The 14,215-nt window shown below is 43.0% G+C and overlaps 1 protein-coding gene across 7 annotated transcripts in view; it reads left to right on the top strand.

Annotated features, from left to right (window-relative positions):
• The first annotated feature begins 11,788 nt into the window (after window positions 1–11,788).
• The window catches only part of RAPGEF2 (Rap guanine nucleotide exchange factor 2), a 310,680-nt gene continuing 308,253 nt past the window's right edge, over window positions 11,789–14,215 (top strand). For 4 of the 7 annotated variants that reach the window (XM_075860288.1, XM_075860291.1, XM_075860290.1 and 1 more), the window contains exon 1: window positions 11,789–12,214. In XM_075860288.1, coding sequence (XP_075716403.1) covers window positions 12,146–12,214 — 69 coding nt within the window. In that variant the 5' untranslated portion in view covers window positions 11,789–12,145. The remainder of the gene's footprint in view (window positions 12,215–14,215) is intronic. The other 3 variants (XM_075860289.1, XM_075860287.1, XM_075860286.1) reach the window with 1 other exon arrangement.

The following is a 14,215-nucleotide window of genomic DNA, read 5'->3' as shown; positions in this document are numbered from 1 at the left end:
CCGCCATCTTTGTGCTCCTATTAAGACCTGCCAGAGGTTCAAGTACCCTAGGGGGACTAAGTAAAAATACAGTTACAAAAAAACATATCAAAAGTAAAAAAAAAAAAACTTTTCCCATTTTTACCCAAAAGTAATGAGAAAAAATTAAACAAAAACATAGAAAAACACTAGAATTGCTGTTCTTTAGTCACCTCATCTCTCACAAAAATGGGATAAAAAGTCGTATGTACCCCAAAATGGTATCAATAGAAACTAAAGCTTGCCCCACAAAAAAACAAGCCATAATACAGCTCCATAGAAGGAAAAATTAAAACGTTTTGGGTCTCAGAATATGGTGACACCAAAAACATAAAAATAACTCTGAAAATTTGGTATCTCCGTAATCGTATTTACCCGCAGATTATAGTTGACATGTCAATTTCACCGCAGGATGAACACCGTAAAAAACTAAACCCATAACACGAAGGGGAAATAGTTGTTTTTTTTTTAATTCCACCCCACAAAATAATCTTTAAAAGTTTTCCAGTACATTATATAGCACATTAAATGGTGCCAATAAAAACGACAACCCTTCTCGCAAAAATAAAACAAAAAACGTCCTCATGGCTGTCAATGGAAAAATGAAAAAGCTATGGCTGTTGGAAGGCAAAGAGGGAAAAACAAAAAAAAATAAAACAATAATGGGTTAATAAAGTTGTATACAGGGAAACCTCTTTGAGACAACCACCCAAAGTTGCGTTGAAAAGTGGTCTTCTAAGGAGATGTCTCCTCAAAGAAGATGGGCAGTATGCAAAGTATATGGGGGAACACAAAATCTGTCACAGGAAATCTGGTCTGGATAAGGGGTGGTCTTCCCAAAGAGGTGGTTTTACTGTATTTACATATATAACTCAGGGTTTATTCACACATGTCAGATTTGATGCAGAAATGTTTGCAACTGTTCCTTACATCTGAATGGGGTTGTTTCTGCAGCATGGGCATCGATTTTCATGAACCCTATTCTGATGTATAGAACATTTCCGTGTGTACATATCCTTAAAGTACTCCTAAAAGAGATCATCGACCCCATAAATCTGTGTGCTGTAAGTATCTTCACTGATAACCAATATACGGGCTTATTCACACGAACGTATGTCAAATCGGCCATGAAAAGTGGCAGTTTTTCAGAACCGATTTGCATCTATGCGGGACCCAATTTCACTGATCCCTCATAGACTTGAGTCTATTGAGGGATCCAGGAAAACGAGGACATGCCCCAATAGCCCCATAGACGTACATTCATTTTAATGCAACCGTGTGACGGCCGTTAAAAAAACCCTGTTATCCCATTTGTGTGAATAAGGCTTTACTGGTTGGTACTTGCCATATCTGAAAAAGTGTTGCCCTGTTAAAGGGAATGTGTTGCCAGAAAAACATGTTTTTTTTTAAAAAATTAAACATTTAGTGTGTGGGTGATTAAACATTGTTCAAATTTTTTTTTTTTTTTTCGCGAGTCAGGAAATATTATAAATTATTTCTAATTTATAATACTACCCATTTTTGGTCACTAGATGGAGCTAGTTCCCAAAATTGCAGCATTGCAACATTGGGTTAAAAGCCCTCGCTCTAGTGAGCTCTCAGCATCCCCCCCTCCTTTATCCTGGCTAGTGCCGGGATAAACGAGGGGTTTGAAAGGTTTAACCTCCTACACTGTGTGTCGCCATTTTTTGAGGTAACCCACAGTGTAGTAGGTTTACATACAGTAGTAAACACACACAAACACTAACATACATTGAAATCTCTTACCTGCTCCTGCCGCCGCGGCTCCCTCCGGCCCGTCCGCTCCGTTTGCTGCCGCTGTTCCATGTGCACAAGTCCGGAAGCCGCGACCGGAAGTAGTAATATTACTGTCCGGCCGCGACTTCCGGTCCACAGGAAAATGGCGCCGGACGGCGCCAATTTCGAATAGGACTGTGTGGGAGCGGCGCATGCGCAGTTCCCACACAGACGCCGTACACGGCAGTCAATGGGACGGGAGCCGTTCGCAGTCCCTATGGTACTGTGGCTGCCGTATTCCATGTCTGTGTGTGTCGTTAATCGACACACACAGAAATGGAACAAAAAATGGCAGCCCCCATAGGGAAGAAAAAGTGTAAAAATAAGAAACAGTAAAACACAAACACACAAATGAATATAAACGTTTTTATTAAAGCACTAACATCTTTAACATATAAAAAAATTATTTGTGATGACACTGTTCCTTTAAAGGAGCAGGCCAAGATTTGGAACACATTTCCTTATTTAATTACTTCTCCTAAACAGTTGGTAACAAAGGCACCTTGTATCCTTATTGATGTATTCCTTCCAGCAAATACTAATTCATACACCATGGCATTACCCATTACTCTGATAGGTTGGCAAGCCTTTTATCTCCTCCTGTTCAGATAGAATCATAGACATACACTGCAGTCCGGGAAACGTATGCTGAGTGGTGTCCTACTTTACACTCATTGGTTATTATTTAGTCATGTAAATGCAGTAGTTTATCCCCTGGGCTCTTCTGTCACAGACGTTTCCTTACCGACCCTCTATCACTACAAAACAGCATATAGAACAAGATTACCCTTAAGAACTGACACACGGGATCAATATGAAGCAGAATACTGATCTCATCTAAGACTGGAGCTAGACGTAGATTTTTGTTTTGTAGTGAGCGATAAATCGCTTTCCATGGAAATGCATTAGGCTAGGGATATGTGGTATCCCAGAGGATGCAGATGTTATGAGAGGACCTGATGGGGGTAGTAGTCCCCCTAATGGCTGGTTTATTAGTGATGTCACGGTCGCTGCAGTGGGGTCCAACCCTGGGCACCTCTCTTAGGACATGCCCCAAGTCAATTGTCAAAAATGGAAAGCAAAATCAGACACAGTCCTCTGCTAACCAAAAGTCTCTTTACTGAGGAGAACTTCCATAAAGTGCTGCAATAATTCACAGCAATGCAGTCTCTCATTACAAGTATAGTGGGGTGTGCATGTGAGGAGGACCTCTTGTTAGCTGACTTGCAGGGATATGCTTGTGAGGGGTGATGCTGACCCAGTACTTTCCTCAGATTATGCAGATTATGGTTTTGGGGGAGACACAGTCCTTATTATAGCTACAGAAGGGATCTGCACCGGTTGGTTCCCGGCGGGTGACTAACTTGAGGGAAATGTAGTTACTCACGGTTACTGGGGCGCGGTATCCGATAGCCGAACGCGGACCTAAGACACGTGGCTTGAAAACCAACGAGCACTGGACTCGACCGGTGGCCTACTTTAAAGTCCAGGATTGCAGAAAGGCTCATCTTGAAACTGCTCCTTTCTGGCAGATAGATTCTGTCCTTCTCGGCTTCTCGGAGGCGGTAGAAATGTATAGGTTATCCCCTCTGTATGGACTGGTGAAGGATCCTAGGAATATCTGTGCTTTGCATGGGCCGTGAGATTCACCATGCAGCTCCTAGGCGTGGCAGTTAGATAGCTGTAGATTCCCTGCCATCTCTTGCACAGCAAGACTCATCCTAGACTCCCCAGAACTCGACTGCTAAGAGGTAGGCTGGGCTAAAGTCTCCACTAACAGAATGCTAGAAGCTTCTGGAGGGAAACTGGTTATGACTCAGGAGTGATTGAAATCCTACAGTCACATGCACTTACAGTGGGTCAACCATAGATGGCAGCAAAGCAATTAAGACATGGAAAAATACACAGTGTATGCACACAGGAAATACATGATATACAGAGGCATACTGACACACAGTACTGTTACATTGTGACAAACCTACTACCATACGACAACTACTCCTATTAGGGACTGTACTGGGAAACTACAGCTATTTATCTCACTACAAAAAAATCGCTGTGATAAATCGCTGCCCATAGGAATGCATTGAGTAGCTTGAAAATCTCTTTCAAATCGCTCCAGTCAAGTGATATGCTAGCGTTTTTATTGCTACATGCTGCACACTTGTCCGGAGCAATTTTAAAGAAATTTTCAAATTACTCAATGCATTCCTATGTACGGCGATTTATGGCCCACTAAAAACAAAAGTCTAGATCTAGCCCTTGCTAGACCGGTACTATGTACCGGGTCTTTAGTAGTAGAAACAAAGTATTACTGAAACAGACATAGAATTTACACACAGACAAAATAAGTCACATCACACATGTCCGCTTTTACCTTACCAAAGTGAACAATGTGGCTACATTCACATGTAATGTAATTATTGCGGACTTTCAGTCCAGATTCTCTGGCGGAAAATCCTCAGCGTATTAGAGTGGATGAGATTTAATCATTCTCAGCCACACGCTGCAGAAAATTTTCGTCCAGAAAGTGACCTGCGGTACAGATTTTTTTAATCTTCAGCATATCAATTTATGTTTATATCTATGGTTACGTATTTGTTGAGAATTCAATGGAGAAGTTAAAGTCTGCAACAAACATCAGCGAAAAAAGCTGCGATTCAGCAGCAAAAATCGCAGGTAGAAAAAAGAAAAGCACTACTGGATTTCAAGTTAAAACTAAAGCCCATGCTCCCCTGGCGTTCTTACAGCGATGTCTGATGGCTCTCCTGTCGGGTCTCTTTGCTGCCGGCCTCCTGCAATGACGTTTCATCCCATGTGACCACTGCAGTGAACACATAGTATGCAATGTCACCCAGAAAGCTGGCTCAACACAGATCACTTCTTTTCCCTGCCGGAAAATCCGGCCATAAAATCGGTAGACCAAATCAAACACGATTTGGTCAGACTTTCATCCGGAATTTCCTGCGGGTTCTGGGTCAGGTATGCTGCAGACTTTTCCGCAGCGTATCCGACCCGTGTGAACATACCGTACTACAGAAATTTAATTTCTGTTGAAGGAATTAAAAAAGCAGACACGCTAGTAAAAATGTCTAACTTTTGTCTGACTATTCTTCCGTCTTATGCCTCCTTCATACTTTTTTGTCTGGCGTTTTTAAACGAACGTTTTTTTTGGAAAATAATACATGCTTTTTTTTCATTGAGATTTTGGTGCCGTTTTTCAAAATAGTGTGTCTTACTACCTGCATTTATCTAAGGTGGCATTTTTACATTGCAAATTGTGTGATTGAAAGATCATGGGATGCAAAGATTCCTTTTTGCAACATATGCTTTAAAAAATGCTATAAAAAAACGCAAAACACAATATGTAGAAAAATGCTAACAACTCAAAAAGTAGGACAATTTTGACTTTCAGCCCGTTTACGCAACTTTTCTATTAGTATTATTATATCATTATTATTTACGCCAAATTTCACTATGTGGCCAAGGGCGTAACAGGGTACAGACAGTCCATGTGCCAGGCCCGTACAACCCCCCCCCCATGATCAGACATTAAAATAATATAGAATAAATGAAAAAAATATATATTTACTCACCTGCTTCTCCGCCCGAATCTTCTATGGCTCCCACATTAGGCGCATACACACTCCTGACGCTGGGCAGTGTCAGGGCGTTATATGTGACATAGCACACAACATCCTGATGCTGGACGATGTGTGCTACGTGCCTGCGTCGCATATAATGTCCTGATGCTGCTCGGCGTGGGAGCCTGAGAAGAAATGTGGGGAGAAGTGGAAGCAGTGAGTAAATGTTTTTATTTTATATCTGACCGGAAGGGTGAGAGGGATGGGGCCCGTCAGTGCGACTACAATTGTTACGCCACAATCCTGGTGCACGGCGGAGAGATGCGACAGGTTTATTAAGAGACATGCGCCTTTTAATAAATCTATCGCATCTTACTACAGTAGAGCAGAAATTTAAAACTAGCATATAAAACACCAGTAAATCTGCCCCATTGACACATGCGTTTTTGTTTTTTAAGAGAAAAGAAAACCAATGGAGGTCTAAGGACAAAAACACCACTTAGGTCATGATCACACACTTAGTTTTGACGCAGTTTTTGGCCCCGTTTTTTGGGCCAGTGTCCAAAATTGGATCCAAAAGGAAGAAAAGGCATAAAAAAAGGATTGATGCATCTCCCTTATTTTGGGTCCACTTCTGTGTTTATATTAAAACTGCCACAAAAACTGCATCAAAACTGTGTGATCCTGGCCTAAATGATGCAAAAAAAAAAATATATCAAAGCCAGGCTGGCTGCGATTTTAGAAAAAAACATCTTTCACCCAAAAAAGGCAAGTTTTCGATTTCCCCTATTATGGGCCCCACATGGTTAATCTTGTCACATGACATATAAGTGGCCCTGTCAGGTATTATGGAAGATGTTAAGCACTTGTGACAAGTAGATCTTATTGTGTTAGGCTGAAGGGATGGATTACCAGCAGCAGGATTACAGGTCTAGAAATACACCGTCTGTGTGCGTGTTTGTGGTGTGCAGATTTCTGAGCATGGATTTCACTTCTCAGAAGCTTGGCTGTAGGCAGAAGTAACTGGTTAGCGGCACTTGTTTCCGTTTTTTCCTCTTGTGTTTTGCTTTGCACAGCAAGGATGGACAGCGGTGACCTTCTGCCCCATGAGAGGAAATGTCTTCAAGGCCCGTTTCACCCGTTTACCATCGTATGTTCTCCTCCGTCATGACTTGGCTTGTTTCTATAAGAGGGTGGCACACAGCTTTTTATAATCTGCCAGTACTCCAGGTCCAGTCACTAGCAGAGTTTTAATCACACATAATACTTTGTTCCTTACACCTGAATGGAATTTCTGCAGCATTTACATGGGGTTCTTACAAAGCTATTCAGATGTCAGGGATGCATTTAAGTCACAGAATAGATGCTTTCTGGATTTAAGAAATTGCTAAAAGCTCAAACTGCAAATTCAGTTGATTGTTAATTCAGATTTGCCTATTTTCGTTTGCCGCGTTGTTGAGAAATATTGTTTGAATTTGTTCTTTTACACCTGTTATATCCAATTTTCATTTAGGCCGGGTACACAGGTCGTGGTTTAAATGAGTTTTTTGGCGCGAGTCGAGGCAAAGCCGCACCTTATTGCCACGATTTTTGTAAATAACGCAGTCTTGCTGCGATTTGTGGCAAAATATGCATTTAAAATACGACATGAGAGCCCAGCTTAAACATACACTATGTGGACAAAAGTATTAGGACACCTACACATTACACCTACGGGAGAATTTATGACATCCCATTCTAAATCCATATCCATTAATATGGAGTTTGTCCCCCTTTGCAGATAAAACAGCTTCCACGCTTCTGGGAAGGATTTCTACAAGATTTTGGAGTGTGTCTGTGGGAATTTTTGCCCATTTATCCAGTAGAGCATTTGTGAAGTCAGACACTGGACGAGAGGCCCTGGCTCACAATCCCTGTTCTGTTCATCCCAAAAGTGTTGGATGTGGTTGAGGTCAGGGCTCTGTGTGGGCCAGTCAGGTTCTTCCACATAAAACTCACCCAACCATTCCTTTATTGACCTTGCTTTGCGCACTGGGGCACTGTCATGCTAGTACAGAAAAGGGCCTTCCCCAAACTGTTCCCACAAAGTAGAAAGATACAATTGTCCAAAATGTCTTGCATGCTGAAGCATTAAGATTTCCCTTCACTGGAACTAAGAGGCCTAGGCCAACCCCTGAAAATCAACCCATAGCATTATCCCTTCTCCACCAAACTTTGCAGTTGGCACAAAGCAGTCAGGCAGGTCTTGTGCTCCTAGCATTCACCAAACCCAGACTCGTCCATCAAACTGCCAGACAGAGTGATTCGTGACTCCACAGAACACGTTTCCACGGCTCCAGAGTTCAGTGGTGGCGTGCTTCACACCACTCAATCCGATGCTTGGCATTGTGCTTGGTGATGTAAGGCTGGGTTCACACGACCTATTTTCAGACGTAATGGAGGCGTTTTACGCCTCGAATTACGTCTGAAAAAACGGCTCCAATATGTCGGCAAACATCTGCCCATTACTTTCAATGGGTCTTACGATGAACTGTGCCGATGACCTGTCATTTTACGCGTCGCTGTCAAAAGACGGCGCGTAAAATTAGAGCCTCGTCAAAAGAAGGGCAGGACACTTCTTAAAACGTAATTGGAGCCGTTTTTCATTGACTCCAATGAAGAACAGCTCCAAATTACGTCCGTAAAAGACGCCCCACAAAACGCGAGTACATGCAATTACGTCAGAAATTCAGGAGAAAACAGCTCCGTAATTACAGTTATCATGTGCACATACCCTTAGACTTGCCTGCAGCAGCTCAGACATGGAAACCTATGACATGAAGCTCCCGTATCACTGTTTTTGTGCGGATGTCAATGCCAGAGAAGGTTTCGTACTCTTCAGTTGTCGTGTCAGCAGAGCACTGGCGACTTTTATGCACTATGCGCCTCAGCACTCGGCGACCCTGCTCTGTAACTTTATGTTATCTTCCACTTTGTGGCTGTGGTTCCTAAACGATTCCACTTTGCAATAGTACCACTCACATTTGATGGTGGAATATCAAGGAGGGAAGAATTTTCACGAACTGACTTGTTACAACGGTGGCATCAGATTACAATACCACGCTCGAATGTATACATGTTTAACAGATGCCAGTGACATACAATGTGGTATACGTTTTTTGCAGGATCCCATTCTATGGCATAGTGGAGTCTACTTCTACAATTCTATACCTACATAAAAAAGTATACCAACGTACACCAGCCCAACGGAGGTCAAAGGGACGCTAAGGCTCATGCACACGACCGCAGTTTTCATCTGTAATTATGGATAAAATTGCGGAACAATTAATTTCTATGGGTCATGGACACCTTTCCGTATATTTACAGATATGTGTCTGTGCCGTAGAAATGATCCGCAAATGATAGAACATGTCTTATTCTTGTCCGTAATTATGGCATGGACTCCCCATAGATGTCTATGGGCACCTCCATAATTGCGGACGGCTATGAAGGTGCATCAGTAGCTGTCTATAATTGCAGAACCCTTGCTATGCGGCGCCAGGGAAATACCCAAGATTCCTCCCTATTTATTTTGCGGATCCGTAAACACGGATGAACTACGGATGCACTATGGACCGTATTTGCGGACAGCGTGCCATCTATGCCGATGACTTGTGGATGACCTGTGGATGACTTTGGATCCGTATTTGCAGACAGTAAAAAAAAAATACGGTCGTATGCATGAGGCCTAAGGGCTGCGTATTACAGTAGCAGCAAAGTAGGTGAGATCTAACCAATCTCATCCACACGCTACGGAAAAAATCTGCAGAAAACATGTGTGGAAATTGACCTGCTATGCGGATTCCCAATCTGCAGCATGTCAATTTATCTTGCGTATACGCTGCAGACTTTCCGCAGAAAAACTCCGGATGATACACTAAGGGTATGCTCACACGGCCTATGTTCAGCCGTTTTTGGGCCGTAAACGCCCCGAAAAATGGCTACAAATACGGAGGTTGAATGTCTCCAAACATCTGCCCATTGATTTCAATGGGAAAACGGCGGTTCGTAAAAAAAGCCTCATAAGAAGAAGTCACTTCTTGAGCTGTTTTTGGAGCCATTTTTCATTGGCTCAACAGAAAAACAGCTCCACAAGCGGCCGCTAAAAACGCATCAAAAAACGCTAGACGCCTAAAAAACGGCTGAAAATCAGAGGCTGTTTTCCCTTGAAAACAGCTCCGTATTTTACAGCCGTTTTTTGTATGCGGTGTGACTATATCCTCAACGTGGTGTGAACAGGGCCTTAAATGGGTTTTTCGGTCTTATGTAAATAAAGCTCAATATTTGTATAATGTAAAATTCTACAGCTTCCTAATATACATTGTGTTTCAAATTCCTCACCATTTTCAAAATCTCTGCTTGCTGTGAGGGAATGTAAACCTTCATGTTTGTATCCATGTGACAACCTGTCCTAACCAAATACTTCTCACACCTGTGGGTTTGTTACAATTCCATTCAGTCTATACAATCCTCTGTGAGCTTAACAGCCTGGACCCCAGGCAGATATATTTTACCTGCACTGATACAATGTAACAGAACATGATTTGTTCTGCTGATGTGTTTAGCCCATTAACCAGCCAATTAATTGCATGTATCTATAAGGGTATGTGCACACGCAAACTCAAAAACATCTGAAAATACGGAGCTGTTTTCAAGCGAAAACAGCTCCTGATTTTCAGACATTTTTGTAGCAACTCGCGTTTTTCGCTGCGTATTTTACGGCCGTTATTGGAGCAGTTTTTCAATGGAGTCAATGAAAAATGGCTCCAAAAACGTCCCAAGAAGTGTCCTGCACTTCTTTTTCACGGGCGTCTTTTTACGCGCCGTATTTTGATAGCGACGCGTAAAATTAAGCCTCGTGGGAACAGAACACCGTAAATCCCATTGCAAGCAATAGGCAGATGTTTGGAGTCGTAATGGTGCCGTTTTTTCAGGCGTAATTCGAGTAGTAAACGGCCCGAATTACGTCTGAAACCACTGTGTGTGAACATACCCTAACATGTCAGAGAATAAGATGGACTTCCCCTTTAATGACAGGACACTGATCAGCAGGGGCAAGGTCATACGGGTATGGTCAGCTTTATATATAGCAGTAGGTGGTATATTAATGGTTATATTTATATAGAGGTGTAATAATAGTTATATATATATAGGTGGTAAAATAATGACTATATTTATATATAGCTAGTATAAGGGTATGTTCACACGATGAGAGGCATTTACGTGTGAAAAGACAGACTGTTCAGGCTGGGTTCACACGACCTATTTTCAGACGTAAACGAGGCGTATTATGCCTCGTTTTACGTCTGAAAATAGGGCTACAATACGTCGGCAAACATCTGCCCATTCATTTGAATGGGTTTGCCGACGTACTGTGCAGACGACCTGTTATTTACGCGTCGTCGTTTGACAGCTGTCAAACGACGACGCGTAAAAATACAGCCTCGTCAAAAGAAGTGCAGGACACTTCTTTGGACGTTTTTGGAGCTGTTTTCTCATAGACTCCAATGAAAACAGCTCCAAAAACGGACGTAAAAAACGCCACGAAAACGGCGCGAAAAACGGCGCGAAAAATGCGAGTTGGTCAAAAAACGTCTGAAAAGCAGGGTCTGTTTTCCCTTGAAAACAGCTCTGGATTTTCAGACGTTTTTGGTCACTACGTGTGAACATACCCTCACAGCTGCCTCGTTTCACACGTAAATGCTCCTCCTCGTAATTTACGAGGCGTCTGAGACGCTCTGAGACGCTCGTAAATCTTGAGCTGTGCTTCATTGAGTTCAATGAAGAACAGCTCAAATTACGTGGCAAAGAAGTGCCCTGCACTTCTTTGCCGAAACGACGACGCGTAAATGACAGGTCGTCTGCACAGTACGTCGGCAAACCCATTCAAATGAATGGGCAGATGTTTGCCGACGTATTGTAGCCCTATTTTCAGACGTAAAACGAGGCATATATACGCCTCGTTTACGTCTGAAAATAGGTCGTGTGAACCCAGCCTAATAATGGTTATATTTATATATAGGTAGTATAATAATAGTTATATATATATATATAGGTGGTATAATAATAGTTATATTTATATATAGGTGGTATAATAATGGCTATATTTATATATAGGTGGTATAATAATGATTATAACAAGGCACATACATGACCGGGTTACATGAGGCGGACGATGTGATTGACGCCCGCACTTCCCCAGCACCTGCCCCGCCTGTCTGGTTGCTGCTGTGCCACAAGAGCACTGGGCACCGCCCCTGAGACGCGCTAGGTGGCAGTAGAGAGTCACAAGGAGATCAGTAAGGAGGACAGGAAGGGGAAGGAAGAGGAGGTCTTCCCATCTTACTTCCACACCCTCTTCCTGCCCTGTGTGATGCTCCTGTGTGCCCCTCTCACCATGGCTGCAGTGCTGAGCCCCCTCTGTGTGTTTGTGGGGGGCATGTGCCGGCCCCAGTGTGTATGAGTGACCAGCCGTCACTTCTCGTTGTCCAGGTGCCCGCTGTTCTATGACAGCGGCCGCCGCACAATAGCGCTCACAACTCTCGGATTAGTTTCTGTGTTTCTTGGTGGCGGCTTCTCTGCTGGATTTTCCTCTGTACTCTTCAGCCGGCAGGACGGACGAGCCCGCCTGGGGCACTCACCCCTACAAGAGACCCCGCTGTGCCCGGTGCCAGGGTGCGGGAAGCCCGGGACTTGGAGGGAGAAATATGGCGTCCTATGTGGATAATAGTTTCAGACAAGCAGTGATGAAGCCCCCGGCTGACAGGAGCGCTCAGGTATGAGGAGTGACACGTCCAGCTGGTGTGATGCCACCTGGTGCTGTGGTGTGGGGCACACTTGTAACTCAGTGACAAACTATCGCCTGGCATTCTGATGTCTTCACAGAAAGTTAATGGGGTGGGCACAAATTAATACTGGCGCTTGTAGGTACCAGAGCATTATAATTGTCGCTGGCCTGTGCGCCATATTCTTTAATGTCTCGCGTAACTTAACGCAGCGAAAATTCTCTCTGCCGTGTGATGTCACTTTTGACAGATCTACATTGGCAAATACCCAAAAAATAGTTTATTAGTCCACATATCTTATGAGAGCATACACCTGCCATCTTCTAAAATATGGCACATTGATACATGGGCACCATTTTTGTTTTAGGCAGATGTTGACCATCAAGGTTGCCGTGCAGACCGGTACCCAGACTTAGATACGGTATAGTGATACACTACAAGTACTACGCTTCCATCATAATCTCACTATTTCCACCACCGCAACACGAGATGCGTGTTCTTTCATCATACACATTACAACACCTCTGCTACCGTACAAGAATGATCATAGTTGTGGAGATTCTCTTTCAAAACCTGTATGAGCAACTTTAGTTCCTGCCAGTAGCGTAAAACCCATTGGCATGGCTACATCTGACAGATGAGAAGTTAAAGGTCTCCTGTTGACCACCTCACCCAACCTGTCATTGGCGCATTGATGATTGTTAGATGAAAACACAGTAGCATTGTGTTGAGGTTGGAAATCTTCCCTCACCCACGTAATTCTTCATTAATATGCCTGTGGCGATGGGCATCAGCAATATTGTGAACGCCACAAAGACTTGTAAGGAGTTGCCACAAGTTCACCAACAACAAGTCATTGTCAATTGTTTCCTTTGTAACCACATCAAGCCCATACCTGACAGACAGGTTAGCGTTGTATGATGTCATACACCACGAGAGTGTGGGCACAGCAGTACAATACCCTCATTCTGTGTGCGGGTAAGAACCAGGACAGAGATCAGGGTGGGATTATTTATTTTACCTTCGTTATTTTTTGGCTGGGTTCTAGCAGTGTGTTGACTGTGCTGAGCCTACACAATTTATGTCGATTATTTGGTGCTGCCGTATAGTTTACTATTGTGATTGTAGCTGGCATTAGATGCCACTGGAACCTCAGGATACTACGGCCGGCTCTGTGCTGTGTGACAATTGAACTTTATATCAACGCTATTGTCTGTCTGAGTTTTCTGCGCTTCTTGCTGTAGTTTTCGCACTAATACACAATTTGTCACACCCATTTTCGGATACAATAAGATCTGTATTTCTTAACCTAAGGGCTTGTCTGCCAATTCAACGTGCACTTCACAGCACATAAACCTAATTACACAATAGCTGCCCTATAGAAGACCGGTGGATAATGTTGAGGCATGAAACTAGAACAAGTGCTATTATATACTTATCTATCATTCTCCTATCTTGTGCTGTGAGCCGCTGTAATCCCTCGTCGGCTGAGGAGCATCTACTTTTAGGGTGCTCGTATTTCACTACGGATACAAGTCTGAAACAAAGGCATAAGGAGGTACCAACGCAGACGATAAGGTTGCCCTTGAAAAGAGAGTAATGTTTGGATTGTGTTCTGGACTTTAGGTTTTATACACAATGCAGAAATCCCTACAGGTAATAAAGACCCATATGCCCTGCATGTGTCCTGTGTGGCGACTTTGTGTGGCATCGTAGTCTAGAAGTCTTGCTTCTATAGGACAATACATTGGTAAAGTGGCTTGTAATGGTGTTTTCTTCTTGTGGATTTTCACGGAATCTGAGCAATAAAACGTGTGCGCAAATTGGTGCCACACAGATACAGTAGAAAACCAACAGAAATCCAGAAATATAGAGCCCATTGTTCCAATTTTCTGACCGCAAACAAATGTCTTGAAAATGTTGGAACTGAAATATAGTAAAATTGTCGCGTTATATAAAACTAGAAAAACCCTTAGGCCTCGTTCACATAAA

This window comes from Rhinoderma darwinii, chromosome 1, assembly GCF_050947455.1.
Source record: "Rhinoderma darwinii isolate aRhiDar2 chromosome 1, aRhiDar2.hap1, whole genome shotgun sequence".
Lineage (NCBI taxonomy): Eukaryota > Metazoa > Chordata > Amphibia > Anura > Rhinodermatidae > Rhinoderma > Rhinoderma darwinii.
The sequence above is the reverse complement of the archived record's forward strand: the minus strand, read 5'-3'. Positions and strand labels throughout refer to the sequence as shown.